Raw genomic sequence first — 16,475 nt, forward strand, 5'->3', positions numbered from 1 at the left:
AGCCATTCCTAACGAGAGTCAATAAGAATGTCAGCAACCACAAGCGCTGCGCAACGTTGCAACATCGACGCAACTCGGAGAATATTACCCAACTCACCTTCCACCGGGCCCGTCGTCTCCAAACTCTCAATACTTGATTCAACAGTCGCCCGTTTCACGCCTACGGCTGCGATATGGCTTTACGACAAGCCAGAAACGTCACAGTTGTCACGCACTGAATTCTTTGGGAACCTCAGCCACTCACTCAGTCAAACACTAAACGATTATCCGCACTTTGCAGGGCAACTCCAATGGGCTACACCCGAGCAAGTCAAAGACGACGCAGCGTCGCGACACCTTGGCCGGCTAGTAGTTGCGTATGGCTCGACCGAAGATCCCGGGGTTGAGTTATCCATCGCCACTCATGACTCAAAGCTCAGCGATATAGTCCCTAGCCGGGCTGAGAGGGCGACGAATTTGAAAGAGTGGAACGCCTCGAACTTCCAGCAAAGCGAGTTCTTGCCAAAAACCAAGATTGCGCTCATGTCTTTGAATGCTATCGACGGGCTGCCTGCTATGGCCGTTCAGCTGACGTCGTTCAAGTGTGGAGGCTTTGGGATCAGCGCAATGGTCTCGCATCCTCTCGCAGATGCTGTATGCTTGATGAACTTCATGTACTCTTGGGCAACAAGGTCGAGGGCTCTACTGGGCAACGTTACTGCAATCGATGGTCTGATCATATCCAAACCTGTCTTTGATCCGGCACAGCTTGACCAAGCTGCAGAGCTCACACCAGAAGGTCTCCCGGACGCATCAATAGTTGCAAAGGCTCGAGCATTGCCGATGCACCGGTTTGACTGGTGGGCAGAAGATGCACCAGGATATCCTCCAGGTGTCAGACTAGCTTCACTAGCCACCATGCCACCACCGGACGAATTAGGAACAACCAAACTCAGTCCGTCAACATATCCTCCATGGCCGACTTGGGATATGAGTGCTCCAGTTGAGCATGTTCAAATACGTTTCGCGGCAGCCGAGTTGACCCGGCTGAAGGAAGCTGCACAAGCAAGCCTGCCGGACGACCTGCAATCACTCCGAGTCTCCCGGCTCGATGCAGTTCTGGCCCACATCTGGACTTTGATGAACCGTGCGCGCGGCCATGAAGGAAAACCTGAACAAGCATATCTGAACATCACCTTGGGTCTTCGAAATCGCGTCGATCCACCCTTACCAGACACTTTTGTTGGATCTCCTCTCCTTCTAGGGTATGTTGAGAAAACCGCCAACGAAGCGAGCTCAATCCATCTTGGGCCTATCGCCGGCGCTATCAGGCAGATGATGTCTCGCTTCACGCCAGATGCGGTTGCAGCTTACATCCATGACGCCGCACACGAGGTCAGCCCTCAGCGGTTGTGGCAAGGTTTCTTGGGAACTCATCACACCCTCGTGACATCCTGGGTGAGAGCCAAAACCTACGAGCTTGACTTCCTGGGCACGGGGGAGTTAGCTCGGTATGTCCAGGGCGTCATGCCAAAGATTGATGGCTTGGTTCAGATCATGGATGTTGCCTACACTGGTGACTTTGATGTGAGTGTATGTATGCAGCGAAGTGCCATGGACCGGCTGTTGAAGGACAGTTCGCTGCGTCAATACGAGTAGGTAAGCTGGAGAGCCAATCGCAACGGTAAATTAGCGTCAGCACAGAAAGAGATGAAACCTGAAATAGAATATAATCAAAAAAGAAGTATTTCAGTCAATCGCTGACGGGAATTGAGCCCGACGTGGCTATGAGATGTTAGACATTGAACTTAGATTAGTTCCTGGGTGTCGAGATGGACTTACGGGTCGAACCCACAACCTTGAGATTAAGAGTCTCACGCTCTACCGATTGAGCTAGCCGGGCAGGCTATTGAAGGTGTGTGATCGTTACCAGCGGCTGGAGGTCCAAGATGCCGCATCGTGAGTTGTGCGTGGATCATTGAGGGCTAAGCCATGTCAAGACTCCACCCATAATATCACTAGCGGCTTCCACACTTCAACTGAGTATCAGAGTTCATACCGAAGAACCATGACATCAACTCGACTCATCGACAGATAGGCAATAATCATCATGTGGTTTCACCCATGTATTGAGTTGAGACGTGCTTAAGAGAGACGTCTCTTATGAGTCTCGGCAAAAGCTCTTTTGAGGATGACGACGTTACGGCGGCCAATCCCTAAATTTGCTTTTGAATCGATGGTGCAATTATTACATAGAAGAGCCTTGTATGTACAATGGTCCTGGTTGGCAATGCACTGGACCTACTCTAGCTATTATCGTGGTACTTGTGGGCATCTCTTGACCACATGCAGTCCAAACTCCAAACGAGAATCATCCCTAGACTCATACGTAGACGTAGCAAAGAGGAGAACCGCCGATAGTGTTCAAGACCTCGTCGATAGTGCGGTTCTCAGCATTGACGCCAAGGTCAAGGATATCAGTCTTCAGTGCGTCCCTGCTAGCCGGCCTGTTGTTGATGGTAATTGTACCAGCAATGTTGAAAGCGTCCCACAGGTGGAGGGCCTGCCACAGCCAATATACGCGGTCAACCATGGCATGGTGCAGAAAAAAGCTGGGGTCGACGGGTGAGGAGTACAGATCGCTAGCTTCGCCGTTGACGGAGAAGTGGCCGGACGCGTGCATGCCGAGGAAGCCGTCAGAGAAACGGCCCTGAAGCTCGTTCTGGAAAAGCTCTATGCTCTTGGAGGCCGCGCCTACCGTGATGTTGAGCATGTTCTCGTTCGTGAACCAGGTTGAGGCCGTGTAGTTGCTCATATCGCGACTAAGGCAGCGAGGGTTGTAGCCAAGCTTGCCGGTCGGGCTGGCCTCAAGGCCGTCCATGCCGGGGTTAACCGGACCAAGGTTGACGGTCATGCTAGGTGGATGTTAATCATCAATGCAGCGGTGCGAATATGTACGAGGGAAGCTTACTTCTTAAAAGGACCGCTCGTGACACAGCCACCCCCATCGCCAGAAGGCAGGACAATGGCACCTGCACCGCTGACGCTGCCGTTGTGCTGGAGAAAGGCGCCGTCGCCGCTCAAGCTGGTATCGCTGCCATCAAAGACAGGGGATTTTCGGAGATCGTCCTGGTACTTTAACCAGTTCCAGTACTGTAATGTAATTGTCAGACCCATTGGAAGATCTCCCGTTCATGGTAATAGAATCCACTTACTGGCTGGGAGCCCTTGTAGCCGCATTCGTTCCGCAGAGCCTCTTCGTACGCCCAGACAAAGTAGCGGTGCCATGTCAAGAAGTTGCCCTGAATTGCCATGTTAGATCGCGACACGATTTGTCATGAGTGTGGGTATTACTCACAGTTCCGTGGATCTTAGTTGTCTGGTTGATGTGCACGGCAACGAAGTCATCGTAACGGTTGCGAGCACCGGGAGCGAATTCGGGGTCCGACTTGGAAGGCGATGTTAATAGGCACTGGACGGCACTGATGTAGTCTTTCCTCTCTTGGGAAGAAAACGCCTCCCTTGAAGACGGGTCAGCTTTCAATTCGAGATCGACACTGTAATGGTGGGGGAGTGACGAACCAGTCCCGACGGTAACGAGCATTGAAAATGTTGCAGCTACTGCGCTTGTTACCCGCGCTCGATGCGGTCAGAGTACTCATAGCCTTATCCTGGAGTTCGGCGAGAACATCGCCAGTCTCGATGGGCGAGGCCATGACCGGCGCCATCAGCAAGCCCACGGCCGCAGCCGCAACAGTGAGGGGAAGCATTGCTGAAAGTTCTTGTTTGTTCAAGATGGAATAATTAGAATGCAGGGTAGCCGCGTGCGCAAGCAAGGAACTGAGAGAGAGAGAGAGAGAGAGAGAGAGAGAGAGAGAGCTGTGGTCCGAGGCACGTCAACACTCAGAGAGAACTGGATAGGATTTCCACTAGAGGTGCGCAAGGTCAAGTGGGAAGTGGGAGCGGACAGGACGGTCCGGAACAGTCACAAGAGAATCAACCACCAGACAGATCTCGTTAGCTATATAGATAGATGCCTGTTCGACGTTGGGAATAAATTAAAAATCCCGTTGTCTGCACTAGTGCCCCCAACCGTGGTGGCCTGCAGGGCTTCGGATCCGCGGGACGGAGATGGTAACCGCACTGGGCAGCGGGAATGCTCCAACAACGCCGCCGCTGTTGGCGGGAAGCATGGTCCTAGTATCCATTGCCAGGGGCAAAGAATCATTGAAGAGAATTATGAAGAGGGGTCACTAATCGAACGGTTTTTATGCTGTGACACTGTGGATAGGGCAGCCAGAAACTGGAAAAGTCCAATACTCGATTGCCCAGATCCGGGGCCCACGATGCTGGGATGAAGAATGTAACCTTCTTTAGGCCAAGCGCGGAGCCGGCCGGTGGACGGGTGACAGGGGAGATGCGTTGCCGTCGGTCGCCAACTCGCCACAAGTTCAAAGTGGCGGATATTAAACGGCAACTGGCTTCGGGAAGACGGCAAGTTGAAGATAAGATTTGTTAACTCAGAATGGGTTTACGATGATAATGAGCCAAAGACTTAGTACTAGGACTAAGACAAACTGGAATCACCTTGTTCCGTGGGCCGAATCTGTGCGGCATCATACACGCTCTTAGAGCTCCATAAGCTTAAAAGTCAAAAAAAAGGTTCGGAAAACAATATGTTCGTCCCAACTGCCCGCATGCAACAGTAAATTGTAACAGACAGTGTCCAGCTGGTCGACCACCGTCCGACTCCACAGAGTTCCGCTCGCCATCTCGAGGGTGACCAACCGATCCGGATAGATCGTATGGTGGTTTGTTCAACATCTCTATGTGATTTCCACTGTCCCATTATAATCTTGGCATGCATGCCATGTCTTCCGACTGGCAGGCCACTAGATCCTTCCACGGGTCGGTGACACCCTCCGCGTCTCCCACCCGATGCCGCTAACAACAATGCCCCGGTGGTTTATTTCTTCCCTTTTTCCTGTGCCGCTAGGTTCTTCAACCGGGTATCATGCAGAGATTCCCTCTTCGGTTCGATGGCCGACACCGAAACCCAGTATTTTCTCCTCTTTTTTTCCCGCGCCGACAGCGCGATACACTTTTCCAGGGTGGCTTGGAGGACTTACGAATTGCTGCTGCCCGATTGGGGTGGCAGGATCAATATCGCTCCTTGATGCCGCTCCTCACCAACAAACAATTTCAGGCAAATTGCTGAAGATATCTGTGCTCGGAAGCTTCGTTGTGTTAATCGTTGTCCGTATTGACAACTTAGGGGCAAGTTCGCGGCGTTTTCTTGCTTGCTGCTGCGTTGAAGCACCTAGTGACGCTCGCGGCACTGCAACAAGGTGGCACGTAATGTGGGAGGCATCCATGTGGCCCCCGGGAGATCCTGAACACTCTTTTCATTCTACATCCTGCCCACCACCTGCTTAGGCGATCCTGCAGGTGCAAACTGTGCAGCACATTAAATCCGTCGACCCACTTCTCTACAAGGAAAACTCCGGTACAGAATTCTCGAAGAAAAGAGTCAATGGTGCGGTCACTTCGCTACCTCGGTGCCAAATTCTAGGCCGAATGGGCTGATAGGGACGGATCAGCCTCCCTGCTCTGGAACGCAGTCTAGAAAGGCAAAGCACATCACCTTCCCGAGGCAGACAGGAGTGGCAGCACGAAGATTGCCCCTTTTGACAAAGTCCGATTCCATCATCCAATGATGATTGCTTTTACAGTTACCAGCTCCCCGTTGCGTGATGATTGAGGTCCTTGTATCCATATCCCTCCCGAAAGCCCCGTCCGTACCGCGTGCGTGGTTACTGCAGTGTGGCCCCCGTGGATCGGGTTTCATCTATCCAGTTCCTTTCTTCCTACAGAATAGATTATGAGTCCCCAATATGGAGTACTAAATTGGAAAAGCAAGATGCTTAAAAGAACCCGCTGATCCCCTCGCTACTCAGTGTCCACTTTCTCGAAACTTTGTGACTTTCTTCGACTCTCCTCTGACCATCTGTGCGTCTGCTTGACGCCGCGCAGCCGCGTCATCTGCCGCAATGTCTTCGACGTCCAGCACAACGGCCGTCGACCCGGAGCGTGCCAAGGAAAGCAATACGGCCATGATCCTGGCCGTGACGGGGGCTTTCCACGCGCTCGCTCTCGTCTTCGTCGTCCTCCGAACGTATACCCGCGCCGCTATTGTGAAGACGATAGGTATCGATGATTACATGATGATCATGTCTGCGGTACGATCCAGGATACTAGGTTGCCATAGTACTATGACAAGGGTGGCCATGCTGACTTTGACCAGCTCTGTGCGCTGGGTGGAGGTATGGTGATCTTCATTATTCAAGCGTTTTACGGACTCGGCAGACACAAAGACACAATCAGCAAGCCAGATCAAGTCTTCTTTTCCAAGGTTGGCTTCTTTCAATCAATCATATCCGCCATCGCTGCCCTGGCGTTTCTGAAGATCTCAATCGCACTATCGCTGCTACGTCTAAGCAAGAATAAGTGGTACTCGAGATCACTATGGGCTTTGATTGGTACAATGTCTATCCATACCTACTCAGTGTGGACTGCCTGAATCTTTCTAACATATCATTAGTGTTCGTCGTGCTTTATACAATCATGGCATGGCTTAGCTTCTTCTTGTATTGCAGCCCGATGGAGGGATATTGGGACAAGAGCCTCAAGCCAAAGTGTTACAACATCAAGTTGTTCGTCAATTTCGCGCTGGTCAATACTGGTGAGCCGACATACTCATCCTTTCGCATTGCTTTAGAAGCTAATTCAGCCCAGCGTTCAACATCTTTACCGATGTCTGTTTCGCATCTCTGCCTATTCCCATCATTTGGATCTTGCAGATGAAGTTGCGCACACGGGTGTATCTAATTGTCGTACTTAGTCTAGGATACTTGTAAGTTTTGCTCCATTCGACACAAGGGGTGCGTATCGGGGCTAACTCATTCCAGAGCTGTTATCATGGGTATCATCAAGGCCATCTATCAGATTGCGCAACCGAGCAGCAAAGACGGAACCTTGTAAGTCCTCAAAGGTATTGCTGACAAGAAACATTACTGAAGAGTGATTCTAGTCTCCAAAGTATCCAATTCTGGGGCTTGTAAGTTGTCCGAATGTTTCACGAACTGAAACAATGTTAACCTAACGGTCTTTCCTATAGCCTGCAACTCAACCTCGGCATCATCGCCGCCTGCGCACCAGCATTAAAACCCCTCGTCGGCCGCGCCCTCAAGATCTCATCGAGCCGTCACTACAACAGCGACAACCTCTACGAAAACCGATACCCGACTGGAAGATCCGGTAGAACGGGGAACATCACCACGGGCACCGCTCGAAGGCAGGGCTACAGGGAACAGGGAAGCCAGGGGGCACCAGACTATGAACTCGAGGACGGGCCGTTTTCACCAAGCCCAGAGTTCTACCGTACGACCATCGAAGGTGGAAATAATACCCCGGCGGCAGTGGCTGTGTACCAGAAGAAGAACAGCTTTGGCGACAGGTCGGGGAGTGAAGAGTTGATCCTGGAGACTGGGCATGGTTTTGGAGATAATAAGGGTATCATGAGGACGACGGAAGTGCATATCCAACGTTGAGAACATGCGGACAGGGCAGCACGGCCGGTGCTAATTCGTTCATATTCCCAGCAAAGGTGGGATGAGAATATACGATTGACTCCATTTGGAGCGACTGCGTTTGGCCCCTTTCTTGACTAAAGGAAGGTATGCTCAGCCTTGAGGATATCTTTTTGCTGACATCCTCCAATACTTTCGCTTCAAACATGGGCCTACTCGTGGTCCAACAGGTGGTATCATTGACGTGAAGAGTGAGGTCATTTTTGTAAGTATAGTGACCCTCTTGATGCACAATAAGAGCAATTTTATTCGGACTCTAAACTAGTTCGTGTGCTAGGTGGCACTCCAATGAGTGACATTGATATATAGAGTTACCTCTCCACTACCAAGTTACATAACTACACCAATATCATCCCCGTCCCCTGGAGCCCTGATTGGGTAGACCCTAAGCAAACCTGGGTAGCATGATTTTCTACCCTCAGGCTAGCCAAACGTCCTTGTGTCCCAAAACCAGACTCAAAGCCCCTTCTCGTTGGAGTTGCCCGAATCAAGCTCGGTACTAACGTGTCGCCGCCTCAAATTGCCAGCCTCGTCATGCACCTCATCCCACGCAGCAACTTCGGCCTTGGGAACTCTGACCAGGCGATGCGTGTTGGCGCCGTTGGAATCGACCTCGACAATCTCCGTGCGGATCTCGTATCCCAACCAGCGAGGGAGGACATACATCCAGAAGACGTAGTACAGAATGCAGAGGAGAATGCTAGCAGAACGCAGAACAAGTCAGCGGGTTTCCGTGTACTTTGGTTTCACATTTGAATAAGGGTTTACTCACATTCCAATACCCACGACACAGTACGTGGCGTACCAAAAGCTGACGCTTCCCGCGTACGGGCCACCTTTTGGCGGCCACCACGGCATCGCCAAGACAAAGACTTGGATGGCGAGGAAGAAGAGGACGACAAAGTCCCAGGCGCGGAACTCGGAGCGACTGATGCCGGAGCGCTGACGACGTCGTCTGAGGACGAAGACGCCGAAGGTCATGGCGAAGTTGAAGATTGCGCTGGGGTAGCTAGCCAGATCGACGACTGCATCTGATGTTAGTGGTGGGTTCACAGCATGGATCAGCAGATCCCTGGGGATGAGGTCATACCGAAAGAGAAGGCATCGCCAGCAGGGGGCGCGACGATCATGATGAAGGTCATTGTCCACTTCAACATGTACGGACCCAATGGAGTTCCAAAGGGCTTAGTCGAGACCCAAAAGTTGGTGAATGGAAGAACACCTTGTCTACGTCCTGAAGTCAGCAAAAGTTCCATCAAATCGAAACGAGTATCTACTAACCGGCCAATCTCACGAATCATACGCGAAGATCCAATCAACACAGCCAACAAATTCCCAAAAGCACTCAACAGGACCAAGAAATTCAACACATTCGCAGCAGCCTTGCTCCCGCCAAACAACTTTGAAAAGAACACCGCGGCCGCAATCTCGCTCGCGCCCTTGAACTCGGCCTTCGGCACGGCCGCGAAATAGGCAATGTTGCAGAGCATGTAGAGGATGGCGACCGTCAGCAACGAAATGATGCCGTTCTTCTTGAGCGTGGGGATCGGGTTCTTGATCTCGTTGGTCATGTTGAAGGCGTTGTAGTAGCCAGCGTACGAGAAGATGATGCTGACGAGGGCGTTGGAGAGGTCGTTTCCGTTGCTGGTTGTGCCTTCGAAGGCGTTGCGGAAGTTTGCTTTTGGGTCGGGTATGTGTTTGACGTTGCCGCCTAGGACTACCAGGCCTGCTATGGAGATGCTAGAGGATGAGCGTTAGTTGTGATGGAGTGTTTGTTATAGGTTGGGTAGGTAACTAACAAGACAAGGGTGAGAAGCTTCAGAACGCCGATGAAGTTCACAAGCCAGAGGGAATATCTGTTGTGTGCGAGGACGCAGATGACGGCCAGGGTGTAAGCTGCGATAGCGACGCCTCGCATCTGCCATTCCGATGGCGTAATATCAGCCATTCTCCACAGGTATCGAGACAGAACTGCCACACGTGTTAGCGATTTCCTCCAGCTCTGACGTGGATGCTCTCTTTCACTAACCGACTGCATTACTGCTGCTGAACGACAGAATCACCGACTGGACCGCGAAAGCAACGGGGAAGAAGTGCTTCGGGCGGGGGTACTGCTGCTCCAAGTAGACGACTTCCGAACCGCTGCGGTTGGGGAAGTAACTGGCCAACTCAAGATAGACACTGAAACCGGCCGAGGCCATGAGGAAGCCAATCACCCAGTACATCAAGGCGAGCCCAATTGAGCCCGTTCTGTTGAGGATACTCGCAGCTACACCGGGATTATATTAGTATCTAGTACTTCTTGAGAAGCCATAGTCTGGCCTTGACCACCTTGCCACACAAGCAATGGAGAGTTTGGGCCAACTTACGAGTAGAAAAGACACCAGTCCCAACCATCATATTGATATTCAGGAAAATAATGGCCACCCAATTGACATGGTACCCCAACGGGGAATCAGCTTCGACAGGAGCACCGACAGCCTCCTGGTACGACGGCTTGGAGCCGTTGCCTCCCTTGACCCTGGTGTACGCGAGATCACCATCGTGGATGATGGACGGCTCAGAGTCGCTGGCCTCGGGGTCAGCGCGGACAGTCGAATCCGCGCCGCCCGACTTCTCGCTCGGGAAGAGCCTCGAAAAGACCATTGTCGAGGTGGTCGTTCCTTATGTTCTGCGGATAGTAGGTTTGACCGGCCGGTCAGGTTTGAGTGGCCACAGATGGCACGTGGATGAGGACCCGGGTGAGTTCGAAGAGGCCAAAGCGGTGACGGCACGATCTTGAGGAGAGTTCTAGATGAACGCCATGGTCGCGTGAGGATACATATATACAGATACGCGCTCCCACGTCGTTCTTCAAGACTGCAATTGAAACTCTCCCACCATCCGTCCCCGACTCATGTTCGCAGGCGACAGGCACTATAACGGGGGGTACCAAATCACACAATCGATTATCTCTTGGCTCAATATCCCTTACCCATGCCTTCAAGCTAGCTCGAGTTGCTTGACAAGTCAACACCAACCATCTTGGCACTCGACAACCTTTCCACAGTAAGAGGCACAGAAGCACGCAATGGAGGGTCAGCTCAGCTCCCTTGAACCCAATTGAACGACATCCAGCCGGCTAGGCCGACCTGGACACACAATTGGACCATCAGCTGAAGTTAGCACGAGTTTACAACCGTCGCCACCCCCGTCCTACACTACATGCCGAGACGCGCGATTGTAACGTCCCAGCAGCAATGGAGAAAAGACTTGGGACGGAAAGAGGAACGGACGGGTTCCAGGGACCACCGCGGAGAGTGCGTTTCCACCGCGGCTTGTCCCTAGTCTCTTTCTCTCCCTTCTCTTACTTGTACATAGTGTACTCGAACGTCCGTGGATTCGCTCAAATCGGATGTGCGAGGGACGTGGTATCGCCCGCGCCGAATCCACCCCCGCGCGGGCGTAGTCCCACTGATTTTGTGGATGTTGTTGATAGGCTGGCGATGGAGTAACACCGAGGGTAAATGACGACATCCGGTAGCCGGTACCAAACGTTCTAGAACGGCAATTGAGGAGAGCTGGATGTCCGCGCCTTGAAGTCCTCTACAGTATTTAGTGAGTCGTAACTCAGCTGAAGCATGCGAAACTACGGATATTATAGTAGGAAGATAGGATTCTCCAGGTGAGAGATTGGTCCACGATTGTTTCGTGCGAGGTTCTCGCGATATTCAAGGAGATGTCGGTCCTGCCGGCGTAACCTGACGACTCTGCTTTCGATCTCAAACATGCCCTAATTGATAAAATGTTTTCAATCTGGTCTGGTACGAACGTGTCACTACATTCGTCTCTCGGTGTCCCTTCCATCGGATCATGGTCCCAATATAGGATAGCCAAGACACGAACACGGGAAGACCGTTGCGGGAAACAAGACTTGGCTGAATATCCCCTTGATATAGCACCTCTAAACGGCCTTACCAAGAAATCACGTAATCCATGGCGCTATCCATTCAATCATCCCATCCCATGGCACCTGCCACGAGCAGAACGCTGTCATTTCATCGCGTCAAGGAAAAGCTTGGCAAGGGCAACGAAAGAGTCCGTTACCGTTGAGCTTGAACGCCATTAAATCCAAGGGCACTAATTGGGGCAAATATTCCAGATGTTAACCGCGAGAGAGAAAAAGACGCGTGGGATTGTTCGGTCTCCCTGCCGACTTGGGGGTGGGATTTCATGTCGACATCGGGCCGCTCGATAGCGCCATCGAACAATCCTGGGCAAAACACGCCTTGGCCAACGCCCCGCCAAGCATTCAATCAAAACTTTGAAGATCATCTAATCGGCCTAGACCACGTAAAGAAACAGAGACATTTATACAGTTTGAGGGAGATTCTTGCAGTGAGACTGCGACTGGGGAGGGGCTTGAAACCCATCAAGCAGTTGACTATATGTCCGGCATGCCCGCGTTATGGCGCTGCCCCATGGTTATGAAGCTCATAGACACCGTACTAATCGAGCCGACTACCACCGATACCGAGTCAAGATCTTCTTCGAATGTGGGAGAGTCAGCGGCAATTACGCATGAGGAAGCGTACGGCACAATAGACGAGTGCCAGATTTCGGCGGATGTTGGCAAGCCGACAAGTTCTCCTTCTCCCGCCTTGACCCTCATTCACTCAAGACATTGCGGTGTTCTCTTCAACACTCAAACACAGTCACTAGACTTCGGAGCCAACTCCTTCAAGGTATCCAGTCTCATTACGTTACGCAGCAGACGTACACAAACTCGTACACCCAGTCTCCTACTTATATCCCAAAAGAGTACATCAAGTACTCGTCCCAACTAATCGAGGAGCGGTGATGCAAACCCAGACCCAACAGCATCCCACTACCAACGCCGGACTCGACAATCCAAACCCAACCTTACCCAGCCCAGCCCAGCCCAGCCCGTGATATATACCCATGATACGTCCCATCCATAACCTATCCGGTGCACCCTAAACACACCAATCAACAACCCCCTAAAAGTCGAACGGCGTAAAGATATCCGTAAACCACCGATTATCCATCAAATCCAATCCAAACTGCCCCAACTCAACCTCCCCAACCCCAGCACCGCCACCCATCCCAGCTCCAAGGACACCAGTCCCGTCAACTCCCGTTGCAGCAGGCGCATCAACCTTGGCCAACGGCGCCATAGAAGCCTCCCACGTTCCCTTGAGCCCCTTGATAGTCTTAACAGCTTTCGCAAACGCATTCCCCTCCTCAACGTCAACATTCAATCCAGCCTCGCTGCAAACTCTCATAAACCGATCGCCGATCTCGTCGAGCGTAGCAATGAGATCAATCGTTGACCGCACGCTGGCCCGGTCCCAGACGGGGTCCTCGAGCACCGAGAGGCGATAGAGGGCGATTATGCAGTGGGAGAGCTGCGAGAAGGTGAGGAAGGGGGTCGTGTAGTAGGCTGCGGGCGGGAGGGTCAGGAAGTGGTCGAACCAGGCTTTCACGGCGTGCAGGCAGGCGTAGTAGATGTCGAGGCGGGCTACGTCGGGGAGGTTGGCGGGCACGCAGGTGCCTGTCTTGTTGGAGAGGGCGATTTCTTGGATGGAGAGTTCTGTGCAGTGGAGTTGGGCGATGATTGTGTCTGTTTAAAGGTTAGAGACGAGTTGCCGAGAATGACAGGCAGAAGTGCGGTAGGAGAAAGAAGGAGGAGACTCACCTGTACTCTGGAGCTCTGACGGCAAGCTCTGGATATGCTGCTGAAGCTGCCTCTGTAGCAGCTTGACATACATGGCAGGCGGCGTCTTGTGCGAATCGACGATGTCGAACGTGGTTTCGGGACGCCATGCCGCGGACATCTTCCCGGCCTCCTCCTTGAGTAGCTGCATCCTGACTAGTGCTACGAGGGTGCGGTCTGAGGGCGACTCGGGCTGCTCGTCGAGAACTTGCAGACATTCATCCATGTGTGGTGTCCAACGCAAGGGGTCCATCTTGCCCAAGAAACTCGCGACGCTACACAGGTATTAACATTGTTATCTCAGCCAGTGCCACTGCCTGGAATTGGCAAGTTGGTTGAGTAGATCGAGGGTACTCACGCCGACGAGATGAGGTAGCACGCAACCACAGCTCTCCTCTGCTCCATCGTCCGCGGCATCTGCGACTTGACATACAGAGTCTGCCCCACAGTCCCAGTCTTCTCCCGGTCAGCCCTCTCCTGAGCAGCCTTCCAGCAGAGGAAAGGGTTCAGGCTGTCCAAGGGGTCGCGGGACATTCCCAGGTCAAAGATGAGACCGATAGCAATCTGACAGAACAAGCACATGAACGGCTTGTTACCAAGCTGGTGGTTTGCCCTAAAAAGACACCTAGAATGTCAGCGACACTGGCCAAACGCGCAAACGATTTTACTAAGAGAAGAAAGAGCAGAAACACGAACGTGACTTGTACTGACCATCCCAAAATCACCAACAACCCGAGAAGGTAATCGATACTCCTCTCATTCTCGACAAGCAGCTTGTGGCTCACAATCTGCCGCACACGCTGCCCCAGCGCAAGCTGTTGACTTGATACCCTCGACGCGACTGTCATGATGCAGATCCACAAAAACGGCCTCTCGCCGCGCAGCTCCTCGGCCGTCATCGTAGCCTTGAAGTTGAGAAACGGGAAGTATTTGAGATTCTGACCACGAAACGCCTCAAAGAGTGCCTCCGCCTCGTCTGGCGATGGTAACTCGTCGCCGTACCCGGGTTCTTCGGGGCTAGCCGTCTGCGTCGGCGTCGGCAACGACGCCCCACGGTCTCTGCGATCACCTTTGCCGAAATGCTGCGCCGAGTCAAATCCTCCACCACCCTCGCCGCCAGCGCCATGCACATCTCCCATCTCAGATGACTGCCTCCTCGCCGCCTCCGCAGCAGCAGCAGCAGCAGCCGTCGTCGACGAAGAGGAAACAGACCCCCCAGACAAGTGAATATCAACACCCAAATCAGCCGACAAGTTCGGCCTTCCCGACTGCCTCAGCAGCGTAACAAGTCCATCAAGCTTCTCCTCCAGCTGCGCGGTCCGGCTGGACGGCGGCTTCTTGGAGCGTTTCCGGATGGGGTTGCTCGGCTGGCACGACTTGCCGAGCCGGTGACACCGCTCGCAGGCCCCACCGACGGGGCGGAGGATGCATTTGCACTTTGCGCGGGAGCAGTTGGTGCAGGCCCGGCCGTAGGGTGCGGCGATGCCGCCGTTGACCGACTCGGCGGCCCCCGAGTCGCGGGTTTCGATCCCCGTCGGCATCCGGGATTTAAACTTGGAAGCGAATGCCCCTGTCGTTTAAGTTTGAAGAACAGGAAGAAAAAGGTGGTAAAAAGGTACAATCCGTCAGTGGGCAAGGCTTTGCTTTCTTTGGTAAGCGGGCCGAGAATCCGGAAGTCCACCTTCCCCCGGGGTTGTGGGCGGCGAGCGGACTTGGTTGAGCAGCGGCGTGTGTGTTGCGTGATGGTTACGGTGGTGCCAGGTCACGGAGTTGGTGGCGGGCCAAAAATCGCCCTGCTAAGCTTTTTGGCTGCAGGCGATCAATCTCCCTCTCTCTTCCTCCGTCTCTTGTGTGTAGGTATCTCTCTGTCTGTACTTTCTGTCTCACGATATTCGCAGCCAACGAAACACCCGCCAGCTTTGAACGGGCTTCAGATGTCCGTTTGGTCTCGCAAATGCCGTTTGGATGGAGTGCAGGAAGTGTGAGACCAACGAAAAAGGGAACTTAGGAAGTGGGAAGGGGGAACAATGGGCGATGGAGTGAGCAGGAGGAGGATTGGCTTCGAAACCCGCCGGGTTTGGGTCGTGGGTGGTGTGGGCGATGTTGAGGTCCTTGCGGCATATGTATGTCGAGAGGCGGAGTTGAAGTTGAAAATGTTGAAATCCGGCCGGTCCTGCTGGCAACAGCCTCAGATGTGGTCATGGCTGATGGAGGTGAGCCTGAGGCTTACATGTGGCTTGCGTGTGGCGCGTGGGCGGGGCCAGGGATGTATGTTGCGCCGAATGCCGAAATCCGCTCCCACCCCCGGCCCCGCCCCTGGTCTCATCCACTAACAAACGCAGGGCCGCCCACTAGGAATACTTTAACCGTTCGCATACTGCGTAGAACATCTGACATCAGCCTGGATCCTCTGACATGATGGAGGATTGTAAGTTTTGATCTCTGCCTCATTGGGCAGGGAGCACGAACTCTGGAGACATTATAGGTGTCAACAACCCGAGACAAATATATTGATCATGAGGTACATCCGGGAAGAGTATTATCCTCGGCCCGGCTGGTGTCGAGATTAGGCAGTCCGCTTACCTGACCCAATTCTCTGGCCTTCTTCCAAACCATGCAAGACAAATGTCACAAAGAAAAGAAGGTTCACAGCGACAGCTACAATGCACGCTGCAGACGTCAGATGGCCAGTAGTAGAGGAAGGAGCACATGTTCACATGAGTTGAAAGACAAAGTGATGAAGTGTGCCATGGGTATTCGATTAAAAGTTACCATGCAACTTGGGACCTAACGCCTTAATGGCTGCTTTTTGCTAACGCAGCATGGCCTCAAATGAGGCAATCAAGAAGTCCTCGAATGTTGCCTTATCGCAGGACAAGCACATAAAGATCAACGACTCCGTAGAGCTGGCCGCAGCCTACCGTTGACGAACCACCTCCAACGCCGAAATAAGAACTCATTACTTTCCTTCCCACAGGAGAAGCACATCCATTTGCTCCCTATGTAAGGGTGCTCGTGAAAGTGGTCCTCCTGAATACCATAGTGCCCATGACGTCGCGTACTTACGACAGCCTGCGCAACACCCACTCCGCCTAGATGTCAAAGCACAATTATCCCATACTGGAACCGGT

General features: G+C 52.8%; 5 protein-coding genes across 5 annotated transcripts; 2 read left to right on the forward strand and 3 right to left on the reverse strand.

Moving 5' to 3' along the window:
- Positions 1 to 27: 27 nt before the first annotated feature.
- On the forward strand, positions 28 to 1,638 carry CPAR01_11441 (transferase; the record flags this gene model as incomplete). The annotated part of the gene is made up of 1 exon (XM_060495700.1): positions 28 to 1,638. One exon carries the CDS (start codon positions 28 to 30, stop codon positions 1,636 to 1,638), a length of 1,611 nt encoding a protein of 536 aa, XP_060346048.1.
- Positions 1,639 to 2,362: 724 nt separating this feature from the next.
- Positions 2,363 to 3,749, reverse strand: CPAR01_11442 (uncharacterized protein; the record flags this gene model as incomplete). Its single annotated transcript, XM_060495701.1, has 5 exons — positions 2,363 to 2,894; positions 2,951 to 3,132; positions 3,195 to 3,281; positions 3,338 to 3,500; positions 3,562 to 3,749. 5 exons carry the CDS (start codon positions 3,747 to 3,749, stop codon positions 2,363 to 2,365), a joined length of 1,152 nt encoding a protein of 383 aa, XP_060346049.1.
- Positions 3,750 to 6,029: 2,280 nt separating this feature from the next.
- CPAR01_11443 (uncharacterized protein) lies at positions 6,030 to 7,589 on the forward strand (the record flags this gene model as incomplete). The annotated part of the gene is made up of 7 exons (XM_060495702.1): positions 6,030 to 6,218; positions 6,284 to 6,518; positions 6,581 to 6,721; positions 6,775 to 6,892; positions 6,948 to 7,016; positions 7,070 to 7,096; positions 7,157 to 7,589. The coding sequence occupies 7 exons, from the start codon at positions 6,030 to 6,032 to the stop codon at positions 7,587 to 7,589; spliced, it is 1,212 nt and encodes a 403-aa protein (XP_060346050.1).
- Positions 7,590 to 8,084: 495 nt separating this feature from the next.
- Positions 8,085 to 10,274, reverse strand: CPAR01_11444 (high-affinity methionine permease; the record flags this gene model as incomplete). Its single annotated transcript, XM_060495703.1, has 7 exons — positions 8,085 to 8,328; positions 8,401 to 8,653; positions 8,719 to 8,855; positions 8,910 to 9,368; positions 9,428 to 9,599; positions 9,658 to 9,897; positions 9,998 to 10,274. The coding sequence occupies 7 exons, from the start codon at positions 10,272 to 10,274 to the stop codon at positions 8,085 to 8,087; spliced, it is 1,782 nt and encodes a 593-aa protein (XP_060346051.1).
- A 2,354-nt stretch (positions 10,275 to 12,628) lies between these two features.
- CPAR01_11445 (uncharacterized protein) lies at positions 12,629 to 14,885 on the reverse strand (the record flags this gene model as incomplete). Its single annotated transcript, XM_060495704.1, has 4 exons — positions 12,629 to 13,251; positions 13,327 to 13,619; positions 13,703 to 13,957; positions 14,056 to 14,885. 4 exons carry the CDS (start codon positions 14,883 to 14,885, stop codon positions 12,629 to 12,631), a joined length of 2,001 nt encoding a protein of 666 aa, XP_060346052.1.
- Between the last annotated feature and the right edge of the window lie 1,590 nt (positions 14,886 to 16,475).

This window comes from Colletotrichum paranaense (assembly GCF_030867605.1).
Source record: "Colletotrichum paranaense strain IMI 384185 chromosome Unknown Scaffold_9.1, whole genome shotgun sequence".
In the NCBI taxonomy this organism is placed as follows: domain Eukaryota; kingdom Fungi; phylum Ascomycota; class Sordariomycetes; order Glomerellales; family Glomerellaceae; genus Colletotrichum; species Colletotrichum paranaense.